At 44.0% G+C, this 17,217-nt stretch overlaps 1 protein-coding gene across 3 annotated transcripts in view; it reads right to left on the reverse strand.

Annotated features, from left to right (window-relative positions):
• Positions 1 to 11,433: 11,433 nt before the first annotated feature.
• SLC1A7 (solute carrier family 1 member 7) overlaps positions 11,434 to 17,217 on the reverse strand; it is a 123,928-nt gene continuing 118,144 nt past the window's right edge. For all 3 annotated transcript variants that reach the window (XM_060231846.1, XM_060231845.1, XM_060231844.1), the window contains 2 exons: positions 13,056 to 13,155; positions 11,434 to 11,752 (listed from right to left, as the gene is read on the reverse strand). In XM_060231846.1, the coding sequence (XP_060087829.1) occupies positions 11,516 to 11,752; positions 13,056 to 13,155 (337 nt within the window). In that variant the 3' untranslated portion in view covers positions 11,434 to 11,515. The remainder of the gene's footprint in view (positions 11,753 to 13,055; positions 13,156 to 17,217) is intronic.

The following is a 17,217-nucleotide window of genomic DNA, read 5'->3' on the forward strand; positions in this document are numbered from 1 at the left end:
TCACCGCACCTCCAAAAGGATATTATAGCATTGGAAAAAGTGCAGAAAAGGGCAACTAGAATGGTTAAAGGTTTGGAACACTTTCCCTATGAAGAAAGGTTAAAACGCTTGGGACTCTTTAGCTTGGAGAAACGTCGACTGCGGGGTGTCATGATAGAAGTTTACAAGATAATGCATGGGATGGAGAAAGTAGAGAAAGAAGTACTTTTTTCCCTTTCTCACAATACAAGAACTCGTGGGCATTCGATGAAATTGCTGAGCAGTCAGGTTAGAACGGATAAAAGGAAGTACTTCTTCACCCAAACGGTGATTAACATGTGGAATTCACTGCCACAGGAGGTGGTGGCGGCCACAAGCATAGCTAGCTTCAAGAGGGATTGGATAAAAATATGGAGCAGAGGTCCATCAGTGGCTATTAACCACTGTGTGATACAGAGTGTTTGACTGGATGGGCCATTGGCCTGATCTAACATGGCTTCTCTTATGTTCTTATGTTCATTCCTGCACTTGCACCTGCTGAAATGGCCTTGGGTGAGCCATAGCTCTGGCAGAGGTTGTCCTTGAAAGGGCAGCTGCTGTGAAAGCCCTCTCAGCCCCACTCATCTCACAGGGTGTCTGTTGTGGGGGGGAAGATACAGGAGATTGTAAGCCGCTCTGAGTCTCTGATTCAGAGAGAAGGACGGGGTATAAATCTGCAGTCGTCTTCTTCTTAAATTAAGAACTCGGGAGAACAGCTATGAAAAGGGGAAAACACGATTGTCTTCATTTCAAAGACATGAGTTGCATCTGTGAGGTGCAAAGGTGGATGGGGGTTTCTGGATTGTTCCTTTGATTTTCCTGTGGGAGGTGTCAAGAGACCACCAGTATGTCACCAAGTGAGGGGTTGGTGAGGCATTCATCTCTTGTTCATGCCGAGTGAGGCATTCATCTCCTGTTCCCTTGGGGCAGTTTCTCTGGACTGTCTTGGAGGGAGATTCCTATCAACACCTTAAAAGGGTAGTATGTTGGAGGGATCACAGAGGATCTGGCTGGGTTTCCTCCCAATGAATGACTGGGGTGAAGACTTCATTCTTTCCCTTTAGGGGTTGAAGTGGACAGGTACATGGCGATGCATGGGTAGGGTGTTTTCCACAGTGGTTTTGCAGGTTACCATGTTTGGTAAGATTCCACACCCACTGGGCAATGTGTGTGAAGTCTTGTTGCACCTTGCTAACCAATTCTTAGGCTGGTCCCCACAACAGCCTTGGGGGGTGAGGGGGGGGGGGTGGAGCAACGCCAGTCCTTCATCCAGACCTCAGATTCAGCAGGAGCTCACAGGAGCACAGCTCCTGAACCTTTCTGATGGTTCCCCCTCTTCCTCCCCACCTACCTTGTCCATTGAATAGTAGGTGCAGCTGCATAACAATCCCTGGATTAGTAGTCGATATTTATTTATGGCAAAAGCCAGCATCCTAAACAAAAAGAATATCTATACATATCCAAAAGAACTCTCTGTAAAAACATGATAAAAGTATTATGGCATTAATAAAATTGAGAAATATACAGAAATTGCCATTAAGACAAACATATTCTGGCATTTTAAGTTACTAATAATTTTCTTGTCCTAAAGGAGAACCAACCAAATTTAGCTATTTTAAGAGTAACTTCAGGATATTTGCCCTCCAGGAGTGCTTTAAGTTGGTATATTTTTTGACTGCTGGTAGGGGAGTATTAAGAGAAGGCAGGAGGGTTTCCCTATGCTTACTATACACTTTGCATTCATAAAACACATGAGCTAACTCTGTGCCATCATTACAGCAAGGACATATACAAGCTTCATAGGGGATTTTCCTATATTTACCCTCTGTAACTGCAGAAGGAAGGGCATCCCATCTCATAAGAGAGAAAATTCTGTATTCATGGTTTTCTAGGTGATATAAATATGGCATGGGAGATAACCTATGAAACGGTTCTATAAAGGTGTGCCATTTTTGTGAGTTACTTAAGTCAGTTTGTCTGGCACTATCTAATAACTTTTGTACCACCATCTCTCTTGCCTTATTGTATGCCTGGATTAGAAGAGTGGGCAGCCAGCCAGCCACCAGGGGCTTTGCCACACCCCCAGCAGCCCTCATTAACCCCTGGAAAACCTGCACCACCCTTTCTTCACTTCTTATGTGATTCTGGGCAGCAGGTGGCTTGCTGGCCTTTTGACCCACACATGGATCTCGAGCCAGCCCAAGCAGGCCTCACTTACCCAGGGCTCTCCTTTCTTGCAATGGGTTGCTTCTGGCTGGGGGGGCATATGCTAATGAGTTATGCTAATGAGCTTTGCCATCTATTTTTCTACAAAATACCCCCTGCCTTCATCAATCACAACCATTTGCTTTGCTTTCTTTCAGAGGTGGGCACAGCACTGTCCTGTCAGATCAATATTGTAAACCCTAGATTTATGGCTGGAAGGGCAAGACACGAAGAGACAAGACAGCATGGATGACCTCCCTCTCTTTCTCCTTTCCCCTCCTGAATTGCTTCTCCCTACCCAACTATTACCATGCTTAATCAAGAGCACTGGCCAGGCAACTTGCAGGTCTACAATTTCAAGCCAACTGTTGCCTTATAGCTCTTGAGATAATTGACACCTTTTCCCATTTTCAGTGGGCCTCAATATGAAAACATCCCACACTCACAACTATGAAGGTTTTCAGAGTAGGGGTGCCCACACCACAAAATCTCTGCAATGGAAGTCTATCTCCATGTCCCAGCCCCCTCCTATCCATTCCTGAGAATCCCAGCCCAACACAACAACAGTCTCCCACCAGCTGTGGGCCACACAGAGACTTGAGGAGGATGCAATAAGCATTACACGCATTGAGCTTTGGCATCATTCCCAAGAACCAAGATTAGGTGTTTGTGGGCGGGGGGGAGGACTGTGACCTGAGGACCAACCTGGATACATCTTTGGAAGTAGGGAGGGGGCAACTGCGTTCTTTGGCAGATCAGTAAATGGGTAGTGGGCAAACACACTGCAATGGAGCTTTTGTTCTCTCTGCTGCAGGAAGAGTTTGGAGATGGGAACATGGCTGCAGACAATCACAGAGTGGAGAATGGTCGAACAAAACAGGATAGCTCACAGTGCCATCACATGTTGATTGGGAAGAAGTCATAGTGATAGTTTGAAGTGCGGGATAGTGACTCGCAATGTAAAATGAGGACACCAGGGGCCAGAGCAGTTTGGCACGGGATAAGCCAAGTATAAAAAAGAAGAAAGAATAAGGGGTGGGTGTGGGATTATCTCACCCCGGGAGTCAAATTGGAGCATCCTGCCAATGTGAAAAGCGCCATTATTTACCTCAGTCCACGCTGATACATTACTTTGCTTTGTAAGCTGTGTGCTGTGCCTGTGACTAAAGGATTCAAGCATGCATGTGGGTCTGGCTGGCGGGCCCTTCCTCCTATTCTGGCTTCGCAGATCAGTAGGAGAAAGGTCCAGAGCTGAAATGATGTGTGACACCAAACCCACCTGAAACCCTGAATATGCTCTGGCTGTCCCTGAAAACTCTGTGGTAACCCCATGTCATTTCCCCTGAGCTTAAAGCTCCTGGGAATGCTGGTAACTGGCTTGGCATCCCTAAGCTCAGTATAGGCCTCTGTGGAGTGGGTCATATACTGATCCCCCACCTGCCAGTTTTGGATCAGATAAAGACACTGTCCTCAGGCAGCTATGGGCCCTCCTTCCTCCCCAGGTATAGCAGAGAAGATGACTCTCTGCCATTTTATCTCTACAACTAACTCACCGCAGGCACCAAATGCATGCTAGAAAGGAAACAGAGGGAAAAGGATGTTGGTTATTATGTGTGAGAACACTTACACAACTCTTCTATGATGAATAAAGGACATGCATTTTTTGCCAAAATTTTGCACTTATCATATGTTTATGTGAAAGGTTTTCTGTCTCCATGACCTTTCCATAAAGTCTACAGAGAGCAGGGAGACCAGGTTGTCTGCTATGGCAGGCAGCCTCCTACTCCTGACTCTTGAATAGGCTTCCCAATCCCCCGCCCCGGGCGGGGGACCCCCCGATTAGGAGCCTCCTTCCCCGCTCGCCAAAAATCCAGAAGCGGGGGAAAAATGGCGGCCATTCCCTTCCCACCCAGCCCCAATCGCAGCAGCTTCTCCTTGCCCCTTCCCTGCCCACCCAGCCCCAATCGCAGCAGCTTCTCCTCGCCCCTTCCCCTCCCACCCAGCCCCATCGCAGTAGCGTCTCCTCGCCCCTTCCCTGCCCACCCAGACCCAATCGCAGCAGCTTCTCCTCGCCCCTTCCCTTCCCACCCAGCCCCATCACAGCAGCTTCTCCTCGCCCCTTCCCTTCCCACCCAGCCCTGATCGCAGCAGCTTCTCCTCGCCCCTTCCCTTCCCACCCAACCCCATCGCAGCAGCTTCTCCTCACCCCTTCCCTTCCCACCCAGCCCCATTGCAGCAGCTTCTCTTCGCCCCTTCCCTTCCCACCCAGCCCCATTGCAGCAGCTTCTCTTCGCCCCTTCCCTTCCCCTCCCATCGCAGCAGCTTCTCCTCGCCCCTTCCCTTCCCCTCCCACTCAGCCCCATCGCAGCAGCTTCTCTTCGCCCCTTCCCTTCCCACCCAGCCCCATTGCAGCAGCTTCTCTTCGCCCCTTCCCTTCCCCTCCCATCGCAGCAGCTTCTCCTCGCCCCTTCCCTTCCCCTCCCACTCAGCCCCATCGCAGCAGCTTCTCTTTGCCCCTTCCTTTCCCCTCCCACCCAGCCCCATCTCAGCAGCATCTCCTCGCCCCTTCTGTTCCCACCCAGCCCAGATTGCATCAGCTTCTCCTCGCCCCTTCCCTTCCCCTCCCATCGCAGCAGCTTCTCCTCGCCCCTTCCCTTCCCCTCCCACCCAGCACCATCACAGCAGCTTCTCCTCGCCCCTTCCCTTCCCCTCCCACCCAGCCCCATCGCAGCAGCGTCTCCTCGCCCCTTTCCCTCCCACCCAGCCCCATCACAGCAGCTTCTCTTTGCCCCTTCCCTTCCCCTCCCACCCAGCCCCATCGCAGCAGTGTCTTCTCGCCCCTTCCCTTCCCCTTCCACTCCGCACCATCGCAGCAGCTTCTCCTCACCCCTTCCCTTTCCCTCCCACCCAGGCCCATCGCAGCAGCGTCTCCTTGCCCCTTTCCCTCCCACCCAGCCCCATCGCAGCAGCTTCTCTTTGCCCCTTCCCTTTCCTTCCCCTCCCACCCAGCCCCATCACAGCAGCTTCTCTTTGCCCCTTCCCTTCCCCTCCCACCCAGCCCCATTGCAGCAGCTTCTCCTCGCCCCTTCCTTTCCCTTCCCACCCAGCCCCATCGCAGCAGCTTCTCTTTGCCCCTTCCCGTCCCCTTAGGCTTCCCAATCCCCAGGTCCCAGCTGGGGAGTGCCGGTTTTACAGGCTTTCCCCAGCCAGCTGGTCGGCTGCAAACAGGTATAGTTTTAAAATGTGTTTGTGCCTTTAAATTGGAGCAGGAAGTACTTCATGGGGAAGGATTAGCAACAGCAGACTTCATGAGAGTGCAGTCCCTCTGTTTGTTTTGCTTTCCTTTCGGACGAGTGTGTGTGTAAAAGAGCAGTGTAGCCCCTGTACTTTCCAGACCTGGTTGTGGAGGCACCAGAGACTCTTGCTTTGTTCTACTGCTTCAGACCAACACGGCTGCCCACTTGCACCAGAGTCAGTTAAGCGTGTGTGTGTGTGAGTGAGAGAGAGAAAACGGGGGGACGGGAGTGAACTCTACTATTCCCTATGGAGACTTATTCTCATAGGAAATAATGGAAAATTGATCCGTGGGTATCTGGAGCTCTGGGGAGGCTGTTTTTTGAGTTTGAGACACCAGATTTGCAGCATAGCATCCAGTTCCTCTCCCCAAAATACCCCCCAAGTTTCAAAAAGATTGGACCAGGCGGTCCAATTCTATGAGCCCCAAAAGAAGGTGCCCCTATTTCATTATTTCCTATGGAGGGAAGGGATTTAAAAGATGTGTGGTCCCTTTAAATGTGATGGCCAGAACTCCCTTGAAGTTCAATTATGGTAGTCACACCCTTGCTCCTGGCTCTGCCCCAATGTCTCCTGGCTCCACCCCCAAAGTCCCCAGATATTTCTTGAATTGGACTTGGCAACCCTACTCTTGAGCTTCTGCGGCTTCTGTACAGCAGTGGAAGTAAAGGGGGGGCACTAGAGGAGAGCTGCATGTTGTGCACTGCCATGACATTATTTCTGGGTATGTACTTGTGCAATGCCAGTTTCCAAAGTCCTCACACCCACCCACCCCAAAGCTCCTGTGGATTTCCAGCCATATCTGGCAATCAGGGCTGGTGCCAGGGTTTTTGGCATCCTAGGCCTCCTGGCCGTCCCCGCCCCTGTGGTGGTGAGGGCGAGCTTGGTAGCAGCAGGCAGCACCAAGTGCTTCTGAGTGCCCACACCGCTGCACTGTTCCTGGTTGGCCTTCCTGGGTCTGTGGTTCTGGGAAGGCTGAGTGGGGTCAGCAAGGTGGTGCTTGTGCTTGGAGGCACAAGTGCTACCTCGCTGACCTTGCTCAGCCTTCCCGGGGACTTGGGAAGGCTGAGTGGGGTCAGCAAGGTGTATGCTTAGAGCCTGGCTCTGAGCACCTCCAAGCGCACATGTCAACCCTGCTCAGCCTTCTGGAGCTCTTCCGAGCTCTTCTGAGTGCATCCACCACCTCATCAACCCCACTCAGCCTTCTGGGGGACCTGGGAAGGCTGAGCGGGGTCAGCGAGGCATGCGCTGGGAGGCTCTGAGCACACTCACTGCCATGCCACCTCTGGTGCCCCTTCGCTGCTACCACCTGCCTACAGCGGCCAGCAAAGACAAACTAGTGGGGAAGGAGCAGCAGGGGCAGTGGGGAGGGGGCACCGGCCTCCCCTGGGGCCAGGTAGTGCTCTAGGCAGTTGCCTACCTTGCCTACTGGGATGCACTGGCCCTGCTGGCAACTCTAGCAGAGACTCATTCAAGTTCCCCCAGTTACCTCTACTGAAACCCTTGTCAGTAACCAAGGGGAGACCCTCAGCCCTCTTCTCCATTGCTACTAGCCCCAATGGGCCACCAAGGGAAAATTTTTTTTTTAAAAATGGCATCATGCTGATGGCACAACATCACATTGCCAGTATGATGTTGATACAACATTCTAGGATCCAGACAAAACCACAGAGTTTTGAGCAAATCCTAGAACATTGCATCAATATCACATCAGTGACATGATGTCACGTATATTTGCTGGAAGTGAAATTGCTTCATTCCCACATCCTCTCTCTCTCTCAGTGGCTGGCAAATGTAAGCAGTGTTGAGCCTCACTATTACTCACTGTTAATTAAAATTATGCTCTCATACTTACCCTTTCTCAGTATTTTTGCCTCCTATTAGTGATCTTGGCACTGAAAAACTATTGATAAGCTTCCAAAGAACTCAGTATTCCCAGGAGAACAGTTTAGAAACCACTTGATATATGAATATTTGAGTGTATTTGATTAGTGGCATGCAATACTATTTTATATTTGGCAGTATTTGATAGCTGAAATGTAATGGTAGTACTCTGATAGTGTGTGATAATATCTAGTAATATAATAATTATCACATGGCATTCTGTGTAAAATAGCCAGGAGATTCTATGATTATCTGGCAGCCACAAGTGCTATCTCTTCTAGTGTTATGTACCACTAGGTGGTGAGCTAGACTTGTTTTTAAGGCAAGAGATGTTTCAGAGGAGGGTTGCCATTGCCTGTTCTGCATCACGACCCTAGTCACCCTTCCAAATAACAGGTCACCCTTCCAAATAACAGCCAAAGCTGACCCTGTTTAGCTTCCAAGACCCAACAAGATCAGGTAGCCTGGACTATCCAGGTCAAGAAGAAGAAGAGATTGGATTTATACCCTGCCCTTCACTACCTGATGGAGTCTCAAGAGAGGCTTACAATCTCTTTTCCCTCCCCCTCCCCCTCCCCACAACAGACTGGTGGGACTGAGAGGGCTCTCCCAGAACTGCTCTTGAGCAGAACAGCTTTGAGAGAACTAAGGCACCCAGTACTATTTACTATTTGAACTCTTATGAGTTTTCATATTGGAATAAAATAAAGCCATCAAGCGAGATGCCAACATTCACATTTGAATTCTGAGGTAAACATTTCACATTTAAACCTGGAGATACAAATATCAAATTATAAAATTTCTCATTCAAAAACAGAATGGCAGCAATTGAAAAAATGACTAGTGTAAAGTATGAAAATATTTCATTTCAGCTCTATGATACAATAAATAAGCACTTCAGTCTAGTATAGGATGACATGTTTATTAAAAATGATTTCCATTGAAAACATCAGTAATATATGAAGAGTTGCTTTATAATTTAAGGACTCAAGAGATATCCAGGGTGGGGAAAGAAAAGGGAAGGGGAGAGAGAGAGACCTCAACCAGACAGAGATAATGAAAACAAGAATCAAGGATCCACAGCAACTTTCCACAGAAGTCAAATTTTAGGGCTGGCTGGCACAGATGTGTAAACAGTGTCAGATCCTTGTTTACTTCCCTTCAAATGGCTCCATCTCTCATTTTCATCAGACCACCAGTGCAGTCCTATGCACACTTACTTGTGATTCACTGATTACAATGGAACTTATTTTAGAGTAAACCTGCATAGGACAGCACTGTACATGGCATTACTCCCTATCTATAATGAAATAATAAGGCAGGGGTGAAAGATCCCCAGACTGCCAGAGTAGCAAGTAATCTGGGAAAGTAAAACTTCAGGTAAAGAGAAAGGATGAGGCAAGAGATGGGAGTGTACAGAGACATGTCTATCGACTATGAAACCAAGCCCAAACTGAAGAGGAAGCCATCTGCCATAAAAGACATCTTTTTCTCCAAAGCAGGCACTGAAAAGGAAGGTAGCTTCCTGTCTCAACAGAAGTTAAGTTCCTGGTAGCCTTACACAGAGCATGAAGTTACAACTTCTTCAGAAGCTTGGAATATAGGAGATATATGGTTCCAGAATTCAGCCTTAAATCACTGCTTGCCAGACAATGTTCAGAAGAGCACAGATGATACCACATAGCATTTCTGCAAGTAGGACATCCAGAGGCAAAAGGATCCTGTACTATTTAGTTTGTCATGTAACTATACCTTGTCATATACTTATACCTGCCAAAATGTTGGTTTATTTATTGCAGTTTAATCTTTAATTTCCTCTAAGGAGCTTTGTGATGAACACAGTTATCTCCTTCTCATTTTACCATCTCAACAACCCTGTGAGGTAGTAGGCTTAGAGACAGCAACTGGCCCAAGATCTCCAGTGAGCTTTATGGTTGAACAGAATTTGAACCTAGACCTCCTTGGTCTAAATATTTAACTAGATTAAGTACTTGGAGATCAGATCATCCACACATAGCCTTTTAAATAAGAAATAGCAGCTGCCCAGTGAACTTTTTTGGATTGTTGTTTGTCTTCAGCGTGCTTGTGCATTGGGTTGGATGAAGGTCAAAACTGACTGGTAGAACCATGCAGGGCTGGAACAGAATCCCCTCCCCACCCCCAGCAGAATTGCAGTACCAATCTGAATAGGGGAAATGTACTGACTGCTATTTGTACTTTTAAAAGGCTGGGTAAGCTCCCATCACAGATCAACTAAACTCTCATCTAGTTAGGGTCTAAGTCTGCACATATTCTGGCTTTCAGGGTAGAATAAACATTCTTTAGCACAATGATTGAAGAAATTCCAGTCATACTTAATCAAATCCAATTTACGACACTGAAATTGGCACTGTCTGTTCAACAGTCACAGTATTGCTCTCTTATTCCTCAGTGTTCCATTATCAAATGTACATCATTTTGATACAGAAGCAAAGAAATGGATGGCTGGACACATGGGACTGAAGAAAGTCTAGCCAGGGGGAAAAGGCATGATTATGCATTCAGAGAAACAAATTCAAAGGTGGAGATCATAATAATATTATAACGGAACCGAAGAAGAGATTGGATTTATACCCTGCCCGTCACTACCTGAAGGAGTCTCAGAGCAGTTTACAATCTCCTTTCCTTTCCTCTACCCACAAGAGACACAAGAGGTAGGTGGGGCTGAGAGAGCTCTGACAGAAACTGCTCTTTCCAGAACAGCCTCTATCTGAGTTATGACTGATCCAAGGTCACTCCAGCAGGTGCATGTGGAGGAGTGGAGAATCAAACCTGGTTTTTCCCGATAAGAGTCCATGCACTTAACCACTACACCAAACTGGCTCTTGGATATAACATTACATCAAAACTGGGCTACATTCATACACATTGGATCCCCGCCTATGTTTTGTCTTCTTTCTGACCACAAGGTCTATATTAATCAAGAGGTCTGGGCCATAAATGTCATCATATATACAGTCTACACAAATGAGAGAGCATTGCATATTCTTTAGCACCAGTTCTTTTGTGTTTGGGCTCCCACAGTCCAGACACTGTGAACACTAACACTTATGGAGCTAGATTTTTTGGAAGGAAGGAAGGAAGGAAAAGAAGCAGCATACAGCTGGCACTTGGAAGGCAAACTGACATTTAATTGATGGAATATTTTGAGACTGCAGCTTAATATCTATCTTTTGAGAGTTTCAAGAATGAGACTGCCCTGTTAATAATAAAACCATTAAATAAAATACCTATTGTTTCAAAAATAAATATCATTTGCAGCATGTACATTAAAACCTTGCAAGCTAAAAAAAAAAAAGCCAAGTAACAAACCACTGTTTCAAAATTCCTGTCCTGTCTCATCAGTGCTCCACCACCATCACAGTCATTGAAGATACAGGAGAAGGAAAATTAAAATGTAACTATTAAAATGTAACTATTGAATTTGCAATAAGTTGGGCATATCAGATACACAAAAAATAATATTTAAAGAGAATGAGGGACAGAATGAGGGGGACTATCGACCATGATTTGTTATGCTGCAACTATTTTTATTTTGCAAGGTTTATAAGAATAAGACCATTTCCCAAATAAGAAATGATACCTTGGCCTGTTCTTTTCAGCTTGTTGCCATACTGATTAAATGTAAAAAGATTTGTTCCTTGATGCTAAAATATCAGTGCAATTATCATAGATCATTCTGGAACTAAGCATGACTCATCTTTGCTTAGTGAAACGAAAGACATTACTGAATGCTGCAGACTTATCTTCAAGATTAGTGGGTGTGGGAGAGGGGAAGCTGTTAGGAACCACTTTAACAGGATCAGACTCTTTACTCCCACAAAAGAATCAAATATCCTTTTGGAATCATATCAGTTGCCCTAAATAAGATCAAAGTTGTCCATTTATTGGTCCCTTTGTTCTGAATTCATCCATTCCATTGAAAAACTCACACCCTTTGAAACTGTCAGTCTTCAAAGATGTTCACAGCTTGCCTCATAGCTTTAGTTCACTCATGGCAGAGAACTGTCCCCACTGCCAGCTGTGAGGTAGTCACTGGGTATTATTAGATTTCAGATACCAACAAGTTTAGCTGTTACACATTTGTTTCCAGTTCATTGATTTCAATAGTGCAATGGTCTTTACTGCGAGATTTCTCAATGCGGTTCTCTATGTGGTTTTCTTCTTGCTCCACTTGAACAGGTATGTGATGCTGGAATGTTTTTGCTGATTCTGGCCCACGGGCCTCATTCATGCTCTTCACACAGCCATTTCTTTGGTAAGCCATGATCTGGTGGATGCTGATAGGTTTTGTTTCACAGATCAAAGGCACCTATAAACAAATCAGCAGGATACAGATTATTATGTTAGAGTTTAGAGCAGGGGTGTCAAACTCATTTGTTATGAGGGCTGGATCTGACATAGAGACCTTGTTGGGCTAGGCCCTGTTGGGCCGGACCATGTATGTACCTATTTAAGATTAGGTAGCAGAGATATAAACTTTATAAAGGACACAGACAAACACAATTAATTTTCTTTTTTTAAAAAATCTGAAAACATGCTTAAAACATTAGCACTCATTGCTCTTAAAGGTGCTTTTTTTTGTATCTCTCCTGTGCAATCCAGGGAACTGGGCAAAGGAAGTTCTGGCTCTTTCCTTTCTTCCCCAAGAGACCATGAAGAGGAGAAGCCTCAGCCAACAGAAGGAAAAGAGGCTTGACTTAGTAGCTGTGCTGCACAACTGAGACAGCCTGGCAAAGCAAGCTACCTCTCCCCCCCTTCCACCCCAAGGGAGGAGCCTTAGCCAATGGAGAAAATAGAGGTTTTGCTTTGTAGCTTCTGTGCAACTGAGCAAGCCTAGCAAAGCAAGCTGCGATGCAGAAGGAAGCTAGATATAGGGAGAAGGAAGCAGAAGACAGCCAGTTGTTCAGGGGCCTGATAGGAACCCTCCGTGGGCCTAATTCGGCCCACAGGCTGCATGTTAGACAAAAGTGTGGCAATCCAAACTTCTCTGTTACATGCCTCCTTTCCAAGATATTTTATATAAAAGGTACTTTGAAACATATGCTTCCCCACCAGCAGACTAAAATGGAGGGATGTGCCATGGTAGCTATATTTCTGAATATATATTTCAGTTATATATTTCAGCTCTCAAAGTCTTGAACAGTTTATGGATACCACTTTGCTGTTACTATAGCCAGCTTTTATTGTTGCCTTGACTGAAAGCCGTGTACACTTCCTGATTCTGTTTGTGGCAATATTCATCTATACTCTAGAGAAGTCCTTCTGTTCCATGTTTATTATAATGGCTAACCTGAATGGTAGTTAATCCTATGAACAGAATGTCCCTGCCTCTGCCTTTCTGCTACAGCACCCTGTGCCTCTGCCCTCTACTAAAACCCTCAAGGTCCAAGGTACCCCAGGAACAGTGCAGGGTGTGTTGCTGAGATCTGTTGTGATTGGGGAGAATTTGCAGAAATCACTCCACCCCAGCAGGAGTTCCCTTCTGCCTGCAGGAAACAAACATTCAATACAACTTAGTTTTTTTGCTCTAAATTACATCTGAGAACAACAGCAATAGGTATTTCTGTGTTCCACAGTGACTTCTCACATTTATCTTGTTGCCTTGGTCCTACCTCAGACCCATCCTTGGTGAATTCTTTTCTGCAGATGTGAGCCATAATTCCAGCAGCTAGGGCATCCCCCAGGACATTGATCATTGTTCGGAACCTGTCCCTGTCAAACAAAGCAGTAACATGAAGGCAGAGGTTCCTTTTCATGCAGTCTAATCTTATATATGTTTACTCAGAAGTTAACAATAAATAAATAATTAAGTGCTGTCAAGTCACAACAACTAACTTATGGCAACCTCTCTGGGGTTTCAAGGCAAGAGATCATCAGAGGTGGTTTGGCATTACCTTCCTCTGCACAGTCACCCTGGCCTTCCTTAGTGGTCACCCATCCAAGTACTGACCATAGTTCCTTTAAATTCAGTGGGGCTTATTGTTTCCCACTGCCTTCAGAGGTTTGGCAGTTGGTAACACATTACAGGGTCTAAAAGTGGTGGCCTCAAGATTGTGCAACTGTTTCTCCTGCAAGTTGGTTTGACTTCTTTGTTAATATTCTGGCAAAGATAGCTTTAAGAGAGTTTAAAATTTTCTATCATTAATTTGTCTCCCTATTTTAATTCTGCTGATAGTAACTGGATTCCCTCTTTTAACTTTAAGTAGATAATTTGGCTCCTTGTTTTAATTCTGCAGTAGCTTTGTTCAGCTTTATTAGCTTGGTGTTTTTTGTTGGTTTTTTTATATTTTAAAACATTTTTGGATTATTATATGTTAGTTATTTTGTGATTGGTGTTTTACATTAATGCTACTTGTTAGATGTTTTGGCAAACTTTGCTAGATAAAAAAGCAAAATAAATATTTAAACAAATAGCCATATTCATTCTGGATACCCACAAATCCAACCCAGCTCAACTGGCAATATGCTTCTGGTCTCCTGATTTTATTTTGTTAGCAACCAGGAATTCCTGTGTGGGTTGATCTGGAGCTAATTTTATGAAGTGTGGAATCTAGCAGAACTTTAGAGGATTTGAAAGTAAAGAAAGAATCCTCTTATTCCACCAGTCCAGAAATATTAAGAATATTTTGCAAATAATGAAGGAAGCATATTTTGAGCCAAGTATTAAAAATAAAACCGGAACATACTGTAAAGACAAAAACAGGAGAACAAGGAAGGGAAATGTACTTTATATAGTCTAATTTTTAAAAAAGAAATGTGCATGGGGAGCCATTAAGCATGTCCAGATGGAGAGTAGAAAACACAACAGTTTCATTCCAGTTGGAAAAGAAATAGATTGTGGACATTTGCTGTTGAAGAATAAAGAGGAAAAGAGTGCACAGACTGAGGTAAAGGAATTATCTGCTCCGCTGGAAGAGAAACATCTGTATGTTTGGAAATACTATGGAGTTGTGCCTCTCTCCATCTCTCTATTGCTGTTATGTTAACTTTTAGTAATATTTATTTTCCCCACTGTCTTCCTTTTATACATAGCCTGCTAAAATCCATTTCATTTTGACTTCTCGGTTTTTCAAAAGACAATACTGAAAAGGAAGGTATTTGCAAAATGCAGCTTTTAAGCTGATTTCAAGAACATAAAAAATTGAGGGGAAAGGGCAGGTGTATTAGCTGGAACTACTTTTAATACATTATTTGAAGCTGGAACTACTTTTAATACATTATTTGAAGCTGACTCAAGTTCATCTTGGCAAAGCTATATTAAATCTGAAATCCATCATGTGATTTCCTCATTTTTCCAGTGCAAACAAGCACATCTGAAAAGTCAATCACATTGGTTAATATATTGATGTGGGTCATAAAGCTGAAATCCAGGAACATCCAGATGTTTGGCTTAGAAAAGCAAGTGATGGTCCAAAAGCAGCACTGTCCAGATTTTAGCTTTTTAGCTTAATAGAGAATGAAGCTGGGCTGAACAAAAAAGGCTTTCATATGTTGTTAAGTGTGTGTGGACATATATGAATAAAAATAAACTTTATGAATTTCAAAGCTAATTAAGAATAACCACAATTCACTGTAACATAAGATGCTTGAAAGTACTTTTCTTTTGTACAGCATAAGTAAGCTGCTTTGGACATTGTTACAGATGGCAAAAAGTGTCACTTTGGATCAGTACAAGTATTATACAGAGTGAATATGTATTGTGTAAGTACAGAGTATTGTGTAAGTACATAATTTATGTACATTTGCTTTATTTACAGTTTTCCCCAAATACTAATATATGAATGTTACATATAGTTATGTATTCAAAATGTACTTTCAAATGATTTGAAAAGTATACAATGCCAGTTAAAAGGTGCAGAGCAATAAAAATTATTTATGATAGAGTTCACACTAATTAATTGACATTAACATTATACACAATTTCCACCCAGAGAGAAAAGTAAAGGAAGTTAATAAGATCTGAACTTCTGAGCCTTTTTGTATTATCTGCCTCCTTTTATTACCCATCACACTACACACAAAAAAAGTGTGTGTGGGGGGTAACACCTTTCCCCAAATTACCTACTTTGCCTATTTCCCACACTTCTGCTTTATCACACAAAAGGACCAGATCAGAAGCAAAGGTAACTGATGTTTACAGCTATGAGTTGGATCTGGACTAACATTTCCATCAGTTGAATGGAACTTTACTAACTTCACGTTGCCACTGCGACCCATTAAATGTTCCTCCTAGGGGACAAGGGAAATCTTAAGAATGGCATGAGGATGGATCAGTGGAATCTGCCAGTTTAGGCTGGATCCAACACTATGTTGTTGCTATTTCTATTGCTATCTTTTATATAGCACTATCAATGTACATGTCTCTTTACATAACAACAGCAAAACAACTGCAAGCTTTTGGCTCAACTAACTTGAAATTGTAGTGTTGAAACTGGGCAGGAGGCAACTGTGGGTAGTGTCAGAAGTTTCTCTTTGAAATTCAGTTTCTGTGACTCAAACAATTCGATGGATCAGTGGACCAAAAGAGATTAAGAGAACCTTTTGTATGAAAACAATATCATAAGTTTATTACTACAGGGATGGGGGAACTGGGATAAAAAACAACAAACTCTAAGAGCTACATCTCAACACAATGAAAGACACATGGCTAAAGGTAGACATCCTCCTTCTTCTTGACATTTGCCTGCCTGGACAAAGAAGTCACCTGACTAACTGACCAATTGACACAGATAAGCAAACAGTCTTTTCGTGGGCTTTCTTTCTACTGGCAGGGAGCCAAGTTCTCCTTCCTGGGTCAGGCAGACAATAAGAAAACAGGTAAACAGTATTAACCCTATAATGACAGGAACTTAGAGCACTGCAAATTCCAACAGGTAGAACTGAGTGTAATGGTGGTAATTTGTGTCCTCAAATGCAGTTTGGTGTTGAATTGCTGTGATATTGTAGGGAGCACAGACAGAGGGAGATTTCAAGCAGAAAAGTTGGAGAAGAAGGCTATATTTCCCTTGACCTACCACTTCTGTTACAGCCACTACGCCTAGTGGAAAATGGTTCTTGTTACCTGAGGGAAGAGGCACTTTAATTACTCCTTCTTTCTCTTTCCAACCACAGCAAATTTTCATGCTGATAATTTTGTATTCATGAAGTTGTTATAACAAAATAAAAATTAATGAGCTTTGATTGCAAAGAGAATAATAATACTTAAATCTCCCCCTGGATAATTAAGAATTTAGTCAAGAATACTACAACAAAGAGATTGACTAGGATATACTCAATTATGAAAATTAATAGGAAGCAATGTAAAGCAAAGGAGAAACATTTTAAAATACAGAAACCCTGAGAACTTGAGTAGCACTTCACACATCAAAACTATACTGACTTATTTGTCATTGCACATTATGCTAAATAAATAACTGAAAATCAAGTATGAAATAGGATAAGGAAACAAGAAAGCCATGAATGGAAACTACTAGCATGCAGTACATTGGCAATGGTGTCCACTGGCTTCTTTATAAAAGTGGAGTCTATGGACTATTTTAGTCTCTAAGGCTAGTGTATACCTTGTGACATTGTGCCAGCAATATAAGCAAATCTAGCATGCTGTGGCAAAACAACAACCTGAGCAAATGTTCTTGTACCACTAACATGAGAAAAAACTATATATTAAAGTGCTTTAAACTTTTGTACTGCAGTAGGCTTTTATGAGACTGAATGAAGAGATAGCATCATAGTACAGACTTGCCTCAGCTAGTATTGCATAGTTATCGTTAGTGC

This window comes from Heteronotia binoei, chromosome 2, assembly GCF_032191835.1.
Source record: "Heteronotia binoei isolate CCM8104 ecotype False Entrance Well chromosome 2, APGP_CSIRO_Hbin_v1, whole genome shotgun sequence".
Taxonomy (NCBI): domain Eukaryota; kingdom Metazoa; phylum Chordata; class Lepidosauria; order Squamata; family Gekkonidae; genus Heteronotia; species Heteronotia binoei.